This window comes from Micropterus dolomieu, linkage group LG10, assembly GCF_021292245.1.
Source record: "Micropterus dolomieu isolate WLL.071019.BEF.003 ecotype Adirondacks linkage group LG10, ASM2129224v1, whole genome shotgun sequence".
Lineage (NCBI taxonomy): Eukaryota > Metazoa > Chordata > Actinopteri > Centrarchiformes > Centrarchidae > Micropterus > Micropterus dolomieu.
Window position 1 is genome coordinate 8,626,132 of NC_060159.1, and position 20,671 is coordinate 8,646,802.

General features: G+C 40.3%; 2 protein-coding genes across 4 annotated transcripts in view; one reads left to right on the forward strand and one right to left on the reverse strand.

Annotated features, from left to right (window-relative positions):
* Nucleotides 1–1,810: 1,810 nt before the first annotated feature.
* ubxn2a (UBX domain protein 2A) lies at nt 1,811–7,580 on the reverse strand. Of its 2 annotated transcripts, XM_046060561.1 has the most exons (7): nt 7,457–7,580; nt 7,016–7,076; nt 6,355–6,457; nt 5,848–5,957; nt 4,050–4,187; nt 3,436–3,597; nt 1,811–2,765 (listed from the first exon to the last, which is right to left on the reverse strand). In XM_046060561.1, the coding sequence occupies exons 1-7, from the start codon at nt 7,491–7,493 to the stop codon at nt 2,582–2,584; spliced, it is 795 nt and encodes a 264-aa protein (XP_045916517.1). In that variant the 5' UTR covers nt 7,494–7,580; the 3' UTR covers nt 1,811–2,581. The 2 variants fall into 2 exon arrangements, with proteins under 2 accessions (XP_045916517.1, XP_045916518.1); XM_046060562.1 differs by lacking the exon at nt 7,016–7,076 and having other exon boundaries at nt 7,457–7,569.
* A 2,029-nt stretch (nt 7,581–9,609) lies between these two features.
* The window catches only part of atad2b (ATPase family AAA domain containing 2B), a 74,324-nt gene continuing 63,262 nt past the window's right edge, over nt 9,610–20,671 (forward strand). For both annotated transcript variants that reach the window (XM_046060556.1, XM_046060557.1), the window contains exons 1-17: nt 9,610–9,785; nt 11,483–11,649; nt 11,994–12,025; nt 12,146–12,293; nt 12,793–12,892; nt 13,003–13,132; nt 13,307–13,456; nt 13,628–13,703; nt 13,869–13,970; nt 14,202–14,313; nt 14,542–14,657; nt 14,914–15,088; nt 15,360–15,448; nt 16,715–16,874; nt 18,194–18,284; nt 18,535–18,846; nt 19,540–19,690. In XM_046060556.1, coding sequence (XP_045916512.1) covers nt 9,687–9,785; nt 11,483–11,649; nt 11,994–12,025; nt 12,146–12,293; nt 12,793–12,892; nt 13,003–13,132; nt 13,307–13,456; nt 13,628–13,703; nt 13,869–13,970; nt 14,202–14,313; nt 14,542–14,657; nt 14,914–15,088; nt 15,360–15,448; nt 16,715–16,874; nt 18,194–18,284; nt 18,535–18,846; nt 19,540–19,690 — 2,210 coding nt within the window. In that variant the 5' untranslated portion in view covers nt 9,610–9,686. The remainder of the gene's footprint in view (nt 9,786–11,482; nt 11,650–11,993; nt 12,026–12,145; nt 12,294–12,792; nt 12,893–13,002; nt 13,133–13,306; nt 13,457–13,627; nt 13,704–13,868; nt 13,971–14,201; nt 14,314–14,541; nt 14,658–14,913; nt 15,089–15,359; nt 15,449–16,714; nt 16,875–18,193; nt 18,285–18,534; nt 18,847–19,539; nt 19,691–20,671) is intronic.

The window sequence follows — 20,671 nt, forward strand, 5'->3', positions numbered from 1 at the left end:
AATTCATTGCAATGGAATCATAGAAATTAGTGGATTTGCTCATGGGCCACAAAGCAAATGTGTGCACATATTTTATGTCAAGTTAAACTTTGGTGAACTTTGACCTGCAAAGAGCTGTTAACCAATTGCAAGTCATCTTCACTATGCTGACCTTTGAGGCAACTGGGAGGTGCCATTTTTTTCCCTCTTCAATAAAATCTTTTGCTGAGTGAAATGACAATCCCCAGAACTAGCTTTAAATTCCATAAATGCGTAAACGCTAAAGTGCAAAAACAATAGAAAGTCAGGGAGCTATTGTGACAAAGGTGTTGGAGTGCCCTTTTAGTAAACTGATTTCCTAAAGTCTCGTACTATTTTGCAAGGTTACAGTCTAATTTGTTATTCTATGATCACTTTTTTGTTCTAAATAATTATAATAATAATTCTTTGAAATAAATGTAAATAGTTCTTTTTAGGTTAAAAGGAAAGTAAGCCTTTTCTACACACTTTTTTCTGGTTGTGGAATGAGATTACACTTTTACACATACTTGTAATGCTCTTTTTATAGGCCCTTTTTTCATTATTTGACTTGATGATATATTGCGTGCCTTTCATTTTCCAACAAAGCACTTTCATAAGCAGCCCTTTTAGTGCAAGATGCTTACTCTTCACAGTAAGCCTCTCCTCAGAGCATGACAACAAACATGTCATGGAGACCTCGCTGTTGAACCCAGACCACTCCATGAATTCCAAGTATGCAAAGCCCTCTACCAAAACCATGTTATTGACAGTGAAAAATAAAGAAATGAAAAGGGCACCACTGCAGAAAAGTCAGGCATATGACCTGCATTAGAATGGGTATGTTTCTGATAATGCGTGAAGGGGAATGTGCAAAATGAAAGATTGGCTGTCGCACGAGTAGAAGGGTCATTCTGAAAGGAAATGTGGGAGTTAAAGGAAAAGTAATTCCCTGCATGCTTAGCCTTATTAAATGTGTAGCACAAAGGAAATGTGCTCTCTTTTACTCTTTAGTCAGACCCCCCTCCCCTTCTGCCAACCAAGTGATGCATGCAGCCTGCACGTTTAAGCACATATCCTAAAATGGGGCACCATGGCCTCATAGAAAGGTAATCTTCAGAGGGGATTATGATGTTCAAGACATTTCTGCTTCTGTATTTCTTCCCCTGTCCTTGACCAACCCTGAGGCTGCCATCTCTCCTTTCTCAGCCATGAGCAAATACATACCCTCTCCTGTTCTGCACACCCCTCCCTCCCTTCCTTCCTTTAAATATTGAAGATGGATAATGGCGTCCGCTTTCTTCCCAAGGCCAGACAGAAAGCTCAGAGATGGAGAAGCACGCACACTGTACAGCACATGCATGTCCTTACACAAGATGCATGGTAGTTGCTTTGTTGAGTAGTTTTGTTGTGAAGCAATTGATTTCTACAACCCAGTGACCACTATTACACACAATGATCACTGTAGTTGCACTTCATACTATCACATTTATGCATTTCATACTATATCTTTGTGTCAACACTGTAGTCATCATTTCTCCAATTCTGACATCAGTAGCCCCTCCCTGCCTCATTAGTCTAAATCCCCATTAAATCTGTAATGAGAGCACAGATGTTGTACTACAACATGAAATAAGCTTCTGCTTGGTGTCATACCATAATCACCATGACAGTCATACTCTCTTGAATCTAATGGATTAATTAATTATCAAAACTATCTGTCAGCAGTCTTTACACCTGGGCAGTAATGGTATGGATTTGAATTCTCAAAGCGTTTTATGTTTCGCATCAAAAATGAAATCATACTAATGTGCAGAATTTTGAGGAGGATTTTTATTGTGCCTCGATTTGTGATATGTCTTGAAAAAACAAAACATTTTACATTCTGAAATAAACCTCACCCCCCAAAACAAAGGCAGAAAAACTGAAACTGATAAACCTAAACAAGTCAGGTCAAAATAAATAACCAGCTGTCATCTTTTTTCTTTTGAAATCATACCCATGTGCAAACAAAACATCAGATGTTCCTTAAATATACAGTAAATGTAAACTTGTAGATACAAACCCTTATTTTGTAATGTAAATAGTGCACAAAAACTGGTGATCACAGTTTGGGAAGACTTTAGAGAGTAGATTGGTGATGCTGGTGTGTGTGTGTTTGAGGGAAGGAGGTTGGGTTATATGTGGTAGATCAACAGATGGAAACACGTTTGACCATCTACACAGACGACAGAATCGGTTTGCCTTGACAGTTTTTTCTGGAGTTTTGGGGGTTTAGGGAGATCTGTTGGCAGGTAAACATCGTCCTCCAGAGAAAGAAGACAAAGTAAGCATTGACAACAGCAAATCAGCAGCACCTGTTGTGGGGGAGATGTCTAACTGACAATATCTCCATTAGACTGTAGATAATCCCACATAGATATAAATATACTATAGAGGGAAATAACAATCATCAGATGCAGCACAAACTGCCAAATAAAGAAAGATTTAGAAGTTACAGGAGGCCTTGAGACTGCAATCAGGGTCATGGAGAGGTGGTGAGGGACTAGGTGGCGTGCTGCGTGAATTTCAGGGGCCCTTTTAGTCATGAGTGTCCAAACGGAGCCTGTGTGTTCAGGGGTCTCTGGACAATGACAGCGTTGGCCAAATCCGCTTCTTCTAGACTTAATTCTTTGTCGTTGAGCTCCCGGAAAGGTAGCGATGTCGTCAGGACGAAAGGTGGGCAGCTCCTCTGGGAGCGTGCCACGAAATCTTGAACATCAGCGATCCTAGAAAATAATTAAAGAACCATCATGACAGAAGGTTAAAAAAAAAACACATAATAAAGAAAAGGCTGAACTATTCCTGAACAGCCTTGCCAGCCAAATGCTCTACTCCTTCTTATGACATGACTTCTTTCTGAAGCACTATACTACTAGTAACATAATCTATTATTAATCACGACCCAGCACATTCAAGTTATCCTATGGCAGCCCTCCTCACTAGCTGAAGGTTGGAGGGGTTCAGCCCTCTCCATCCTTTAGCTACTAACCCTGTTATATAAATGCTGCATACGAGTTACGCAATACCTCTCTGGGGATTTTATAGATCCACTCCGTTGCTACATCTCAGATTATGTTTTCTGCAGCCCCATGCACTGTGGCAGGGGAAATAACATGCGCCATGCCTTCAACTTCAGCAGACTAGAACAAAGCATTACGTAATCCTCGAACAAGGCCCCCTCACCACCTCCCAAGCAAGTACAAACAAAAATCTTTTGTCATCTCTTGAACTACTTCTTTCCTTCGATGCTTGAGATTTACAGACAGCCCAGCATGGGTTAGAGAGAGTCAAGCTATTCCTTTCACAGAATATTAGTCTGTCTTTAATGTGTAGATATGTTTTGATGAGATCAACACATGGTGAGATGTGTTTCGGCCTTGACATTGTGATACACACCGATGCGATAGATTAAACCTCTGCACCAATCTTCTGCCGTCAGCCAACCAGATCTGCAGGGAGGTAACAGGAAGGGCGTGGTCTAGTGTTACCATGGGAATAGGAGGAGATTCTCCATCCTCGTGCACAGATGGTGACCTGGCCACTACTCTGGGTGCAACGCTGGGAATAGACAGGAACATGTAAGAGATTAAGAACCAGTTAAACGTACATACAGCATATGCACTGTGCGTTTTTCTAACTGATTACTGCTAGGTGTAGGCAGACAACATCTCACACAAAATTTGCTTTGTGAACTCTCTGGACAACTTATTATTCATACAGTCATGTTTTTTAAAAATGTTAAGGTTCATCAGGCTGACTGCTTGGTCAGATTTGCCTGTGGGATTTTTTGACACATGGATTTAGAAGGACACCTAGTGGTATAAAGTTGTATAGTATTTTGGAACTTGGGATTTAAGAACACAGCAAGTGAAAACAATAATGTGTACTCAACGTACTTTATTGATTATTTGGGACAATATTAAGATGTTTCAATGCAAAATAAATACATAAAAAAATGTAAAATCCTGTACCCCTTACTTGGTTATATTATCACAAAAACAATATCTTACCTGCCAAGGCGGTATCCTCGGCCACTGAAGGGGTGAAAGGCCTTTTTCTTTGGAACATAATTTTCCTCCGTCAGATCCTCCACACTGATCTCCAGCTCCTCCTCTTCAGCTCTGCTCTCCCATTCTGCCGGAAGCTCCCTGAGACAAACAAAAGACCAAGCTTGGAGTCTAGTCAGATCAATCAATATTACAAATGAGCTTTAACAAACATTATGCTTCTGGTCTGTAGGAGGGACATCCTTACAGGTAATTTCCCTTAGGGGACTGTAAGATCGAAACCCCATCAGACAGTATGTTACATTTCAGCTCTATATATACACACACTGTATGCATACAGTATATACATTTTCCTTGTAATGTGAAGCTTTAAAGAGTTTGTCTACATTTGTATTTTTTAAAAGAAAAAGCAAACCACCATTTTGAGCTTAAGTGAAATCTGAAAATTGGTCGTCCACAAGCAAAACCTAACCTAGAAATATCTTTATTTTTGTTCGACAAGCACAGTGATCTTTGTCTGTGTTCAATCTCAATATGTCAACGTGCATCATCTGGCTTGGCTTTGCAACCTTTATGTCGGACACTGGCTTTGGCAAATACCATTTCATGTTACTGACATTTAAACAATGTAATGCCAGTCTTGTCTAAATAAGATAAAGAGAAAGAGTGAGCAAGCAGAGAGAACTGTAACTTAACTGTATTTTATATTATGTAATGTAGTTCTCCCTAATTCTGTAGCTTTGCAGTAATGTCTGTGGAACTACACTGTAGTCTCTTTAAATTGTATGAATCAAGAATTAACCTGTGTGGAGCTGTAACGATTAGATCTACAATTTTTTTTCACATTTGCTCATTTTTATCTGATGCTTTTGTCCAAAGTGACTTACAGTTGTTATACATGCAACTAAGAGTTATATGTCTTGCTCAGGGACACATTAGAAACACTGTGACATCACCACCATTAGTCAATTGGTCAAGTAGTTAAGCAAAATCCAATTAGGCAACAACTACTTTTATAATCGATTAATCATTTAAGTCATTTTTCACCCATAAATTCCAAACTCTCGCAGGTTCCAGCTTCTCAAATGTGATAACTTTCTACGTGTCTTTGTCTTGCATTATAGTTAATTGAATATTTGGAGTATTGGTCAGACAAAACATGATGTTTAATGACTAGGACATTGTGATATTTATTTTTGTTATTTTCTTATGTTTTAGAGATCAAACAATGAATCGAGTAATCAAAAAAATAACGTCAGATTAATTTAGAATGAAAATAAGCGTTTGTTGCAGTTATAAACCTGCGAAAGCAGTCTCATGAGTCAAGGGGCAATATACTATAAATAAAGGGCTGTTATTTTTTAATTTTTTTATTAACTTCAGAAATAGTAACAATACGCCACTGATGCAGGTTACAGTGGTTTGTCATGGACACAAATCAAATTTCACCAGTACAAACCAGAGACAACAGAAACAGTGTTAATACCACAAGAATAATAAAATAATAAAAACAATGCTTTGTCGTTCGCTTTTGATTGGCTGGAGAATATTTTGTGTTGCAATATCTGACCATCCCACATACACTGTCCTCCATCTTAAACCGCATTTGAAAGGAACAGATTGGCTAATTGCAGGCCAGAAAGTGAGGGCTGACAGCCAGAAACCTCAGCATTTGTTGAAGGAATTGTTAGGTCACTGATAACAACCCTATCAGAGATATTGGTTGTTTTGTGCTTTAAGGTTGAAGAAAATCTTACTCAGTTCACTGCTGTACAAATCTGGCTTGGCCAATGTCACTCACCCCCTTTTGATGGCATCAAGGAAGTCCTGATTCTCTGGTATGGAGTAGCTGCGAAACTCCTCATCGTTTACAGTGAAGCCATCCTTCCATAGCCTCACCACCATCTCCACCTGGGATCAAGGTCACAAGGAAGAGCCCTGATCAGCCTGAGACACAATGATCCATGTACAGTATGTGCTGAACTCCGAAGCTGAGGAGTTTATTTGGGTGGGTTAGTGAGGCCATATAACTGGAATGTCACCAGGATTTTTAAAATGTCAGCCTAAATGCATTTCCATGCCGCTAACAAGTTTCTCATTTTGTATTTATTAGGCTACATCCATATTGTCTATATATGCTTAATATATTACATTATTACACTATGTGGGTATTTTACTTAATTATTCATTCATTCTTATATTGTCAGTCTACAAATGTATTTATGCAAAGTAAATTACATAAAACATGTAAAGTCGTCCTGTGTTTGCAGAAGCCCTGAAGATTTAGTGGTATGAGTTTGTTGCTGACCTTTGATGTCTCTGAGGCATTGTAACAGATCTTCTCCACTTCATCAAGGAGGTCTTCCACCGAGAAACTACGCCTCATTGGAGCCTCCTCTTCATTTTCTTGACTGACAAAACCGTTGAGAAATAGAAGTGTGCAAATGAGTCCTCATGTGTCTTACTGAATTCAGCCTGCAGTCCCAAGCTTTATTGTACAGAAACATTGCAATACTGAGTTGTCACCCCCCAAAATTATGTCAAGCATGTAGATTTGCAAACCAGAAAATGCACCCAAGAAAAAAAAATGCTCTCCTTTAAACTTTACTTTCCAACCAAACTACTTTATCATTCTGGACGCTTCACACATTATACTGACCTACATAAAATCCAGTGATTGAGTTAAATGCTCCATATTTGTAAGGTGCCTTTCTAGTCTTTGCAACCACTCAAAGTGCTTTTACACTACACTGCATTCACCATTCACACACATTCATACACTGAGCCTAAGTGCTCAAACAGAAACTAACATTCACACACATTCATAGTTGTATTGTTTTTGTTTCTGTCAGGAAGAACGTTGAGTCACAAGTTATGTGAATTCTTACATTCATTTGTTTTATTTAAATATTTAAAGGGAACAAAAATTTAAGGGGAAAATAATTCCCAACCAATTTTTTGTGGCTTACCAATTTTCATTTTTCTCACCCCCCACACTGTCAATCTCTTTCATGACGTTCTGTTTTCCATCTAAGAAAATGACAAACAAGTGGACAAAGCAAACGTCATAGGGCCTATCACCATTAAAGGCAGGTTTGGTATATTTTGAGGTAACCTTTACTAGCTCAGCGGTTTATTATGTAAATGTATGGCATGCCCGTGTACATTGTCAGTATATTAACTGCTAAAAAATACCCCACAACTTAAATTTAGACAGCTCGATAACCTCATCGATAAAAAAGCAAGTAGCTGTAGCCTGTTGTGGGCGTCACAAAGCCATAACGTTAGACGCGCATAGAGCCAACGACATAGGACCTGTGTATAATAACGCGGATTACACACGTATACACACACAGAAAAGATTCTCATTTGCATGCGCGTATTAAGGTTAAGGTCATATACTGATTTACCAGTCCGTGTTTTGTTGGTTAATCCCGGGCTACACATCTGCAGCTATAAATTGCAGGCAGGGTCTCTTCTGCTGAGCAATGCGTGACGCAACAGTGCCGTAAGTCGACTCCTCCTGTCGTAACGACACTGTACTGCTCAGGTCAGCACTGAAACTGATGAGTACAGTTTCTATCTATCTATCTATCTATCTATGCCACTCCATTCACATATATATGCACATGTAATGACAAACGTCAAACAATACAAGCACTATAAAATGTACACAAACAGGAAGAAAGCAACTTAGAACAACAGCAAATAAAAGCAACATTAGTGACAAGCATATTATTATTCCTTTACATCCCATGGATCTTTAGACTTATATGATGTGTTCACCCTTAGCTTTTCACAAAGACACGTTTTCAGGTGGTGAGAGGTTCCAGTGAGGGATGCTGCAGACTATCTATACATTTCCATGCCACATATAGGCCATTATAGGAACAGATAATCAGGTGTACAAATATACTGTGCACTATGAGTCAATTACATAATACTTGCATGAATTTATAATTAAATGAATATGTGACGCAATGTAACTGAAAACCTATGTATAGAGTCATGTTAAGGACACAGTCTCTTCACTCACTCTGATATACACAACTGAATAGTGAAAAGCCCAATAAATCCAAATAATAAATCCCAATAATCCTTTATTTGACCCTACATATGAGGCGATTTCACATACTTAAAGATGTTTAGTTATAGATGGATTCATTTTTCTGTGTTTCTTAACAGATTGGAATTCGAAACATTGGCTGAAATTGTTTTAAACAATCTCTATACAGCATCAGCAAACCTTAGAATTTGGTGTTGTCTGGATCCAGTTTTATTAAATTTGAGAATGATAGATGGTTTCAATCTTTCATTTTTGGTGGCAGGTACGCCCATATTTTCATACCTTTGGGTACCTTCAGCACCCCCATGAGCACACATAAAATGTATAATATACAAGAAAATGAAATTACTTTTTATTATGCTTCCCCCCCCCAAAAAAAAACATAGCTTGAAGGAAAAGCATGAAACAGATGGCTAGCACAGTGCATCTTCAGTCAAGCCAGAAATAGAGTAGCCAGCACACACACACACACACACACACACACACACACACACACACACACAGGTTTGGGTTTCAGCAGTGGTACCCAAACTGGGGTCAAGGGATCCCACAGGGGTTCTGGAAAGGATCACAAGAAGTTCTTGGCTACAGTTTTGTTTAATGTCACATTTACTTCATAGGTATTTGAAACCTCCTATGATGTATCTCTACTGCAGGTATTCATATATCTATCTATCTATCTATATATAAAATGGCATGGAGTGCAATAGGAGGAACAATACTGAAAACAGCAAGAGTGGAATGATTATCAATATTTCAATAACTACACTACTACTTCATGCATTAAGGCTATAGTAAAAAATGAAAAGGTGTGATAGTCAATATTCAGTCTGTATCTGAGTTAGCCTGCAAAATAAATTTTTGAGGTAATAAGCATAATGATTTTTATTATTATTTCCATAATTCTGGAGCAAACAACTCTACAAATCTACACAGTTTTGAGCATACACTTTTTGATGTTAACCTTTAACCATTTTGCAGAAAGGAGAGTGATGGTAATATGTAACGGTCAATTTGGAAAAGACTTTGGAATAAATAAATTTGAGACTGCCTGCACCCTTTCATCTGCCAGCTTCAAAGCAGTGTCTCAGCCCCCTTAACTTTCATAGTTTCCTCTCCTCTAAAGCATGAATATAAAAACTTAAAAGTCACCAGGGTATTACTCTACATTAATAATCCGTTGGGCTGCCTGTTGTGCTTCAGTATTTGCCTACTTAGTGGAGTGACTTTAATCAACGTAATGTATCCCCACTCACCGTATAATAACAATTGCATGTTATAACTCATAACAACAAAACACAGTTAGTTCTATTGATTATGATGGTCTTTGTGCTATTTATATAGTATCCATATTATTACTAAGCCACTAGTTCTTTGTGGTAGTAGTCCAGTCAGCAAAAATTAATGCACCTGCCCAACAGACCCACATCCACTTGAGAGAGAGAGAGAGAGAGAGAGAGAGAGAGAGAGAGAGAGAGAGAGAGAGAGAAATGGCGCCTCGATGCTGCGCTCACTGAGGCAGTGTTTGGAGCCGGCCAGGGAGATTCAGTAAGGGTACACAAAAGGAAATAAACATGGTGAACACAAGGAAAAGCTCACGGCCGGGGAGCGGTCCCTTCATCTCCTCGAGGACTAGGTCGTCGTCGAGAAACGAGCGAAACTCTGAGGAACATGTAAGCCGGTTTCTTTTCTTTGCCGGCGAGTTAGCTGGCTCTGCTAGTTGGCTAGGTAACCTAGCTGTAGCCGTGGCCTCAAGGTGCTCCACTTAATGTATTATTCACAGTAAAGTACAAGCAGTATTGTACTTGACACCCGCTCAGTCACGCAGATACACAATCAAATATTTGAATGCAGCGATTCATACGCGTGTTGTTCGCACTGAATGTTTTGTCCAGCTGTCAAATGACAAGCTAGCGATGTTAACTCCTGGCTAGCCCCAAGTTGAGTTCCCTTTGTGTTTAGCAGATTTTACCCGGCTGACTTGTTTCACTATTATCTCCACCAAATGGACCTTCCAAATAAAGACAACTGGGATTTTGACATGAGGCTATTAGCATTACTTCATGCCATCGTCCTGGAACCATTAGCGTCTTTATTTTCTCAAATATGAAGAGATAAAGCTTTAGTTAAGCTAGCGCTTGTACGTTCTAGCTAGCTCGACAGCTAGCTTAGAGTGGGGGAAGGGAGTCCCAGGTTCAAAACAGTTGGCTGGCTCAAGTCCCATATTTAGCAAGTCTGAACTTGGTGAACTTTCTGGTGTAAATCCCCCTAAGACCCCTATATAGCTTTTTTTCACAACAAGTGTTTTAAACGCGATGGTATAACGTTAGAACGAATGACATATTTCTCGTTATTCGAAATTACACTAAATGAATAGCTTTAGTGTGTAACTCTGATCGTCTGACCTACAAGCTGCTGACAGTCTTTGTCTCAGAATGTAAACATTGAGATTATGCAAGGTAAGCGGTGCTGTGTCCCCGTCTCCATTGTTTACGATTGTTATAGCACTTAACATAGGCGCACAATAAAATCCACCGATCTGATAATTTATTGACCGTCATTAGAACATTCTTGAGTTTTAATGGACGGTTTGGCAAGGGTTTGTACCTTGTGGAATTGTGGTTCAAGAAATTCGAGGCTTTAACGTGACAAACCTCACACTTTAACAATGTTATTTCCAAGAATTCTGAATTTTTTACACCAAACTCCCAAACTATTTGCTCAGTTTGCCATGTGTAGACCATGCTGTCAAAAACCTGTTGCTAAAACTAACCATTGTTTTGTGACAATGTTTGGAAAATTAGTTAAATGGGGAATGATTTCAAGGTGCACCCATCTGGCCACAACTGTCCATTTGTTCACTGTTAGTAACGTTACATCTTGCACTTTTCAGTCTGTCTGCATCTGTCTGCATCTATCTATCTATCCATCCAGTCAGTCAGACAAACCCCTCTGCAGTTATTGCAGACAGTTGCCTATGACAACCGTGAGATGCACTATCAGCAGGGAAGTTGATCTGTGAAGGGCATGAGCATCAAGGGCATATGTCTGGTTGCTGCGCTGTTGTGTTTCAGAGAATATGTTGAGGAGCTGGGTACAAGGGGTCTTCTCTCACCAAACACACTATCTGGTTTTGCCATTCTGAGTTCTTGCTTTCTTCTGTCCTTGAAATCTTTTGTGTTGTCATGGATTTAATGAGTGGGTTGTTCATGCTTGCTTGTAATTTGCTTAATATTGTGGCTTTACTCAAAGATTAATGATGTATTTATTTGTTAAAGGATTTTTTTTCTCTGTTGCTTACTTCTTCTGATAATTTGTCATTCTTGCATTCCCTCCTCCTCCTTAAATTGGTGTGGTGTTTGTTCAACAGAAGGAGGCTAGTAGTGATGTGAGCAGTCCCAGCAGTCCACGTTTGGCTCCCCCTTCCAAGCGCACCCGGCGGCAGACTGCCTCCGAGCCCAGCTCCAGTGATACCTCCCCGTCCCCTCAGACTAAGGGGCAGAGGGTCAGCTGGGACATTCCCACCTACCGCACCAGGTCAGCTGCTGGCCTTTGATTTACTCATCATGACTATAATGCATAATGTTGCACAATGATAGACTAGTATGCTGCTACATTGTCTTTGGCAGAAATATAATGTTTTCCTATGACAATGTTGTGTTAAAATCATTTAGTTTATATTTCTGTACAAAGAAAAAGTTTAAATTAGTTAGTCTAGATGGTTATTTGCTATCACTGGCTGTTGAGTCTGTTTTTTAGTGAACAGTAAAAAGATACACCTAAACATGAGCTTTTAGACATTTTTTATGTGTGATTAATTGTAGTCTTCTGTGCAGATGTCTCTAAATATATTTTTAATTTGTTGTTTTTTTTCTCCCTAGGTTGTCCTCTCGCATAATGCAAAATGGCCACGGTAATGCAGTTATTTTCAATTTGTCCCTTTTGTTTTTAAAGCTATACATTAAACAATTGCATTTTGGAGGCATGTGATTTAAAGAATCGGACCCTCATTAAATGTTTGTTGATGCTGCAGCCCATATGAGTCACCGGAATGAGGAGAGCGGAGGGGGAGATCACTCTCACATGAATGGCCATGTGGAGCTGAAGAGGAGCTGCCGGGTGAAGAAGAGCCAATTTGAACACCTCAATCAGAGCCTGCTGTTTGACCAGCTGGTCAACAGGTAGCTAGCGGTCACACTACTGACCCCTTTCTTTCAATATTGCTTCTAACAGAAGAGAAACAGGAAGTGAAAATTACTATTATGAATTAGTTGGAGCATTGAAAAGTGTGAGATGCCTGTATTAAAAAAATAAATAAAATAAGAATTTGGTTGCCGTGTTGTCCAGGTATGATTTCCTACAGTGTATGTGTGTAGCACAATCTGTATTCAAGTATTTGCATATTGGTACTTAAGTTTTATACCCAGTCCCTCATATATTTGTACAGCACAGCAGTCAAATCAGGGCTACAAGTCCTTCCCTTACATTCACTTAATATGGATGTAAACACAGTGAAAATAGAGATGAAAGTCAGCACCTCACCACCATAGCCATTCTTTCTTTTCAGATCCCATGCTTTGAAGTACAGATGCAACATAAGAAAACATTGCCCTTCTGCAAAATGGTGCCTTGAATTCTGTTTTCTGGTGTGTGTGTGTGTGTGTGTGTGCGCGCGCGCAGCACTGCTGAGGCTGTCCTTCAGGAGATGGACAACATAAGCAGCATCAGGCAGAACCGTGAGGTGGAGCGACTTCGCATGTGGACCGGAGACACTGAGGAGGTGAGTGTAGCCCTGCTGTAACACACAAACCAGAGGTAGAAAAGTACGGTACCACTGCCTGATGATGGAATGTGAATATAAGTGATTGTGTAAAGGGCCCGTCTTTCCAGGAAAACATGGACATGTATTCCCGGGTGAAGCGCAGGAAGTCCATGCGCAGGAGCACTTTCAGCTTGCCTACACACCACAAAGTCATGAGCAAAACTGAGGAGGAGGAGGAAGAAGAGGAAGGGACTGAAGGTCAGTTTCCTGCTAATGTTCTACTTGTGAATCAGCAGAGAGAGAAAAGAGAGAGAGAAAGAGCTCCCGAAAACTCAAGTTAATTAGTGTGTACTAGGATAATTAAAGATAAAATAAAGCTCAAATTTGGCAATATTCTTATCTGAAGTTTGAAAACCTCCTTGTGACTTTCAGATTCTCACGGTGAGGAAGAGGAGGAGGATGCAGAGGATGATGACGAAGATGATGAAGGAGATGAAGCAGAAGAGGCTGGAGAGGAGAATGACAGACCGTACAACCTAAGGCAGCGAAAGACGGTGCAGAGATACGAGGCACCACCTATTGGTATTTGCTGATTGCCTTTTTTGAATCAAACCTTCGTCTGTACGTTTTGTTTAGCTGTGTTAGGGACATTGTCCATTTGTTTAATTATTTTCTCTCAGTTTAATTATGTTTGAAACTACTTTAAGAGGCTTGGTTCCTGACAACCAGTTGCTTTGTGTTTGCTTTTCTCAGAGCCTGTGAACAGAAAGCAGAGCAACCCCTCACTTTTTGACACCCACAGATCCCCAGCAAGACGAAGCCATATAAGGTTGGTAGCAATATGTGAAAAATCCCAATGTGTAACTCAAGCAGCTTTTTCACTACCATGATTAACTCCGAGCTGTGGCTATAAAAAAAGTTTCTTCCATCGATCTCTGCTGATAAAGGAAATGTGACTGTTTAATACTCACACTCGATTGTCACACTTCTCCAGAGTGAAAAAACATGCCATTCACAGCAGTGACACCACCTCGTCTTCTGATGAAGAGCGGTTTGAGCGTAGAAAAAGCAAGAGCATGACCCGGGCCAGGAACAGGTGATGGCTGCTGCCTTCATTCTTCTATCTTTTTATCTTCCTCTAGTCTATCTCTGTTTTACTTTTTTCTTTGATTCAAGCACCTTTCAGTGACATTTTTTTAAAAGAACTATAAAATTATTGAAATCTAGAACTCTTAACATTAGCACAAGGACTACAGCAATGGCCATACCTGTGTGTGTGTGTGTGTGTGTAAATGTGTTTGTAATCCTAATTTTTTTTTTTTCACAGATGTCTGCCCATGAACTTGACCGCAGAAGACTTGGCGAGTGGGGTGCTGCGTGATAGGGTGAAAGTGGGTGCCAGCTTGGCTGATGTGGATCCTATGAACCTTGATAGCTCAGTGAGTGGAAATGCTAATAATTACAGCTGACAGTTTTAGTCTTAAAACTCAGAAGTGTTCAAGTTTTTATGAGCTGCAGCTAAAACGCAATTAAAGTAATTTAATTTTGATCTTTAATTATACACAACAATTTTGTTTTTAGACATACTGAGATGCTTCCTGCTTAAAATCTTTCAAACATCTTAGGTTTTCATAGGTGAATGTTAAAAATGTGTGTTTTCTCCCCAGGTGACATTTGACAGTGTGGGTGGCCTCAGTAATCACATTCAGTCACTAAAGGAGATGGTAGTGTTCCCACTGCTTTACCCTGAGATCTTTGAGAGGTTTAAGATTCAGCCTCCCAGGTGAGAAGAACTAACATGTAACAACTTATATCAAGAGGGTCACTTTTGTTTTGGAATTCTGATGGATTTTTCTGACTCTGCAAGTTTGATGGAAAAACAAACTTCATTCATATCCAATCACAGATATGCTGTCTACTTCAGTGATGTCTTTCTGTTTGTTTTGGTACATAGATACAAGATAATGGAGATATGTATATGTAAAGCGTTGCCATTATCAAATAAACACTGTCTCCATTTCCTCTCCCTTCCTTTTTAGAGGGTGTTTGTTCTATGGCCCTCCAGGGACAGGAAAGACCCTGGTAGCACGGGCGCTTGCCAATGAGTGTAGCCATGGAGATAAGAAGGTTTCCTTCTTCATGAGGAAAGGAGCCGACTGCCTCAGCAAATGGGTCGGTGAATCGGAACGCCAGCTACGCCTGCTCTTTGACCAGGTGAGACATGTAGGCAGCACGCTGTTGAGGTCGATGGTCATTTTTGGATGATATCCTTGTAACCAAAGGTTCAGTCACTTGACCTGAACTGACTTCACAATGTAAATAGAAAAATGGTCATTTGATACTGGTAGAATATTTTCAGTTCCAGTATTTCCTGTGTGCTAGCTTTAGTAACTCAATAGTGTCAAATTGCTTTTCACTTTTTTGAGAAAGTGTAATTCTTGTATTTAAGTAAACTTAATCTAACCTTGTGTATGCTTTTGATCAGGCATACCTGATGAGGCCATCCATTATTTTCTTTGATGAGATTGATGGTTTGGCTCCTGTTCGCTCCAGCAGGCAGGACCAGATACACAGGTAAGGCTAATGTGGTTGTGACCCTCATATCAAATAAGATACCACTAATCTGTATATATGTGTTTGTTCTTGAAACGTGCAGATACCTCCAACACAGTCCAGTGTCAGTATGCACTTATGATCAGTTTGGCAGTGAACAACCTCAATAGTAGTTGTTTTGTGTTCGTAATCATCAAAGTGGAAATAACAGAACTGTTAAGCACCACATGGAATTGGCCTGTAACTGAATAAGAAAAGACAGAGAAAGCTAAATACATGGGTTAGAGAATTTCTTATTCTCTAACCCATGTATTTAGCTTTTATTTTCCTTATTTTACCACACACACACACACACACAATTAGTGGTTATAAAAAATAACACCTTAACTGTACCACATGTAAACTGTGGCTGCTTTTACTTTTGCGCGTTGACAAATCTGCATGTCCAGGTTGCTGCTGCTGTTACTTTCCTTGCCTTTAGGTGGCGTGGGTTTTCAGGGACAGCAGGCTCGAAACTGCTGGCACTGCAGCTTTGATTTTGGATGAAATTGGCTGGATCTGGATTTGGCTGCTTCACATCAGTAACACTTAAGTCCATATTTCTTAGTTTATTTGGCATTGAGCAGCCAGTCACAGAAGTCAGAAATCATAACAGTTTCCTTTGTGATTTAGACCATTTCAGTATGAAGTGTTCGTAAGGAAGTATGCTATTATGCAAACACAGCATGCAGTTGAAATGATTTCCATCTAGAAAGTAAAAAATTTGTAACGGTCTGGACCAAAGTTTTTTCAAAACATGAAATGGTGTGCATGCTTGAGTTTACAGATGCTCTTCTCCTCCTCTTTCTGCAATACTGAGTAAATAATGCATGGAGCTCTTATAAACACGGAAATACTGTTTATATTTTTACCCACACTGTTTTCGTAAAAATGTGTGTTTAATAGAGGTGTGTGTACTATTTGCAGAAATAAAGCCTTGTTTATTGTGTCAGTCCTGACTAGTGAGTCTTGTCAATATTGTCTCAATCTCAGACAGTATTTGTGATGTGTGTCTGCATTTATACATAGTCCTTCTACTATACTATTACTGTTTGTGTGTGTGTGGCCATACAGTATGTCTTTGCAATACTGTACACACAGTCAAATTAGAGTTTGTACTTAATGTGTCTTGCAGTAAAGTCAGGCAGTTTTTGTATTTGGTGTCACTTTGGGTGTAAGATTAGATACAGCTGAATACTAAATAGCATGTCTTACATTCTGTCCCTCCACCTCCTTCCCTCTGTCCAGTTCTATTGTGTCCACTCTGCTGGCCTTGATGGACGGCTTGGACAGTCGTGGGGAGATAGTGGTCATTGGTGCTACAAACAGACTTGACTCTATCGACCCGGCACTCAGGAGGCCTGGACGTTTTGACCGGGAGTTTTTGTTCAACCTGCCCGACAAGAAGGTGAGACGGAGTGAAACATCTATATTGTGTACAGTGGACACATGGTCATGGACATTTCCAAAGTCTTGTTTTCACTGTACGTAGATTTTCAGTAGATGTATTTTTCATTGTAAGAGCATTTAGCTTTTCATTTGTTTACCTAAAAGATCCGTGGCAGTTTTACCTTCAATGTTGTTACACCATAGAATCTGTATCATCCAGGCCAACAGTGCTTACCCACATGCACACCCAGCTGGAGACACGATATAATGCAGAAGTAATTAGTGTTTTACTCATAAAAGTCCTGCGACGAAATTAGTACATGCAGCCCTCTGGCTCGACTGTTTTTTCCTCGCTGTTGGATGTTTTGATCCAACAACCAAGTGGCAAAGCAGATGCTCATTAGGTTTCTGGAAAATTAAAAATCAATTTTAGAACAGTGTATTGTTATGCAGATCTGATTACTTTAATTGCATTTGGGGAGGTGTGTGTGTGTGTGTGTGTGTGTGTGTGTAAAAAGTGACAAGAGTCGGTACAGTTCTGCGTAGGTGACTCCTCACCATCAAGCCTTTCTAATGGGTCGCCTTGCATCGTTTGTCCGCACAGTAGGATCATTGGTAATCAAAGCCTAATCTGCAAGGCATTGCTGGCTAAGCTCACCAGAAGTAGTGAGCTCTGACGGATTTAAAAACCTTGTTCTTGCACAAATAGTGACCCTCTCTACACATTCAAGTTCAACTCCCTCCTGGTATTGCCCATGCTGGAAACCTGTTTGAAATCTGGCTCGGTTGTGTCTTTTGAATAGAAAGAGAGATGTGATGACAGATGATGAAAACTGTTACCCTCGATTCATGACAAAGACCACTTTGCTCTTGATGTCTGGCTGCTTATCAAAGCGGAGTCCTATGGAGACGATGCAGTGAATTGAAGGGCGTGTTGTGCTTAAGTGTTAGCGAGCCCTTCAGTTGAGCTCACGGACACAGTTGATTCTATTTCCATCTTTCTGATGCTGTTGTCAGTTCTAGATGGAGTTAAGGTGCGTAAAACATGGTTTTAATTATGATATTTATGGTGTGATTTCCCGGGTATTGTAGTGATGCTTTGTTTGTTTTTATCCCGTCTTATGCAACAGTTTAAATGAGACGTTAAATCAAAGTTCTTTTACTTTGTTTGTTTGTTGTGGCAGCCACTGTGGCACTTTAACCTGTTACCTTGCCAGTGTTTTTTGAATCGTGGTTCCTATTAGTCTCCACAGGGCTTGTACTCCCTCATGTAATGACTGCTATTTATGTTTTTCTTTGTGTCTCTTTCCCTTTGTCCACCTCAAATCTTCTGTTCAGGCCAGAAAGCACATCTTGGAGATTCACACACAGGACTGGAATCCCAAATTAGCTGAGCCGTTTGTAGAGGAACTTGCAGAAAAATGTGTCGGTAAGAGTGACCCCTTGGATAAAATGTTATGCCATCTTTGCTGTAAAAATTTCAGGTCAAATTTATCATTGGTGTGGACCTGTAAAGCAAAACACAATTTTTAAACAGTATCAACAAAGCATTTTGAAACATCCTTCTTGATTTAACCCAATGACATTCATGTTCTACGTGCCATTTGAAAACCTTGATAAAGCCTGTATTTTGGCAGACAAATGATCAACTAACCTTTGTATATCTTGCTTGCTCCCAGGCTACTGCGGTGCAGACATTAAAGCACTTTGCACAGAGGCAGCCTTGGTGGCGTTGCGCCGCCGCTACCCCCAGATCTATGGCAGCAGCGTCAAACTGAAGCTGGATGTCACCTCCATCGTCCTGGGGCCCGGCGACTTCAGCAAGGCCATGAGGACGATCGTCCCAGCCTCCCAGAGGGCCCTGGCTCCCCCGGGCCGAGCCCTGTCCCCCACCCTCAGGCCCCTGCTGGCCAGCTCTTTCTACTTGGTGCTGAAAGCTCTGCTCCGAGTCTTCCCCCATGCTCAGTGTACTGACAGGGACAACACACACGGTAGGGATCTGGGACCCAGGCGCACATAGTTTCAGCTGTATCATCTGTTTTCACTTTCCTACCGCTAGTTGCTGTTTCTCCCACCTTGACGCTTGCTCTCTTCTACCTTGCCTGCTGTCTGACGTGTTAGTGTGCTTTCCCTGTTGGCACTTTGTAGAATTTGATTATTTGTTTTTCTTTCCCCACCTTATTACCAAAGTGCTTTGTATCGCCTGCACACACTGAATACAGAGTCAGTGGTGAAACATTCACTTGACAATGCAGAGGTGATAGCACAGAGATTGGATAACCAGTCATCCTGCTTGCACTTAAATGACCCACCCCCCACTCCAGTCAATGAAAGAGTGTTTACAGCAGATTAGCCACACTGCAACAACTTGACTAGTGGGAGATTGCTTACAGGAGTTGTACTTCCTGCACCCAATAATGACATGAGTTTTCACGGTGCTGGATCTCTTTAAATGCCCATTACATGTCACCTAATAAACCTGCTCTCTTTTTTTATTTTCAGATTTTTGGTGAAATGACCGCATTAATGTCAACGATAGGGCTGCTTTGAAGATTAATCTTTGTAGAAGCAAACTTTGGAGTAAATTTGCCACCTCTGTACTCAATAACTCGAGGAAAAGTGAGTTGCAGTTGCTACGTACGTCTACTGCACGGCTGTATGAGCAGTGTTTCTCTCTGTGCTAGGCGGTGACAATCAACAGCTTGAAGAGGATTTCATCAGCGACGATGACAATGAGGAAGGATCTACTTCCATCTATGAAGTCCAGCCTGCTGCAACCCCAAAGAGTCAGCTCTCTTCTTCTGCAACACACAGACCTTTCCTCCATTTCTCCTTGTGAGTCCACAGAGTAAAAAGACAGTTTTCATGGGCATCTGTTGATAAAGTTGCAAAGTAAAGTAAATTTATTTAAAGTGCGTAGACCCCAGTGTCTAGTACACCACTAAAAACAAACACGTCAAAATACCTTTTTTGAGAGTGGAAATAAATACATGTTGGTTTTCTGTCCTGCCTAGCCTGAAGATTTAAGACATTTTTTTTTCCCAAACATGTCATCAAAAAGTTGAACTGTATTAATAGCAATGAGCAACAAATAGACTCCACAGGCAGCACTTGTAGAGAATGTGGAGACAAACAGGCTAGATCAGAGTAAAGGATGAAAAGGCAACAAAACGATTGAAACCAGAATTGCTATTGATGCTTCCATTCAAAAATGGAGAAGGGTGAAGTGACTGGATGCTTTTCATTTACTGGAACCATTATTGAACAAATTAAGCAGCTATCAAGTTTCTGGTTTCCAAGTCTTACAAAATATGCTTGGAAGGCTGAAACTTTTTATACTACAGTTGTGTCAGAATATAAAATAAAAACCTCAAGGCAAACATGTAGTTTTAAAGATAGAGATATATATTTATATATACTTTACTGGATGGTAGTGATGCACCCAATGTTCAGCTGTATTTAATCGGCCGAAAAAAGCACTTTTTTTATTTGTTTCTTTGGCCTAATACGTCAAAAGACCGCATAAATGTTTCCGAAAAATTACGTGGACATGTTGGCAGTGTGGAAGCATTTTAAAGTGTCAGAGAAAGACGCAAAAATCGCCGTTTGCAGACATTATTCTGCCGAATTGTCTCCTAGCACATCCACTCCATCTGTGGCTGACTTCTCAGAAAAGGCAACAAACGGTCTGAACCGCTTTGAGTGTTTCTGTCACTCGTTTTCTGAGAAGGCGATAAAGCTAGCCGCACCTAGATTTGGAGTGCACACGTATTCCAGCCTTTATGGTAAATCCACTGAAATGGACCAGTGCAAACT

Excerpts from the sequence above, each read along its gene's own strand:
- ubxn2a (XM_046060561.1), bottom strand. The coding sequence starts at position 7,493 with ATGTGTAGCCCGGGATTAACCAACAAAACACGGACTG. Across the intron at positions 6,458-7,015 it reads GGTGAGAAAAATGAAAATTG|TCAAGAAAATGAAGAGGAGG; the intron begins GTAAGCCACAAA and ends CGGTTTTGTCAG. Across the intron at positions 2,766-3,435 it reads AGGTTTAATCTATCGCATCG|GATCGCTGATGTTCAAGATT; the intron begins GTGTGTATCACA and ends ATTATTTTCTAG.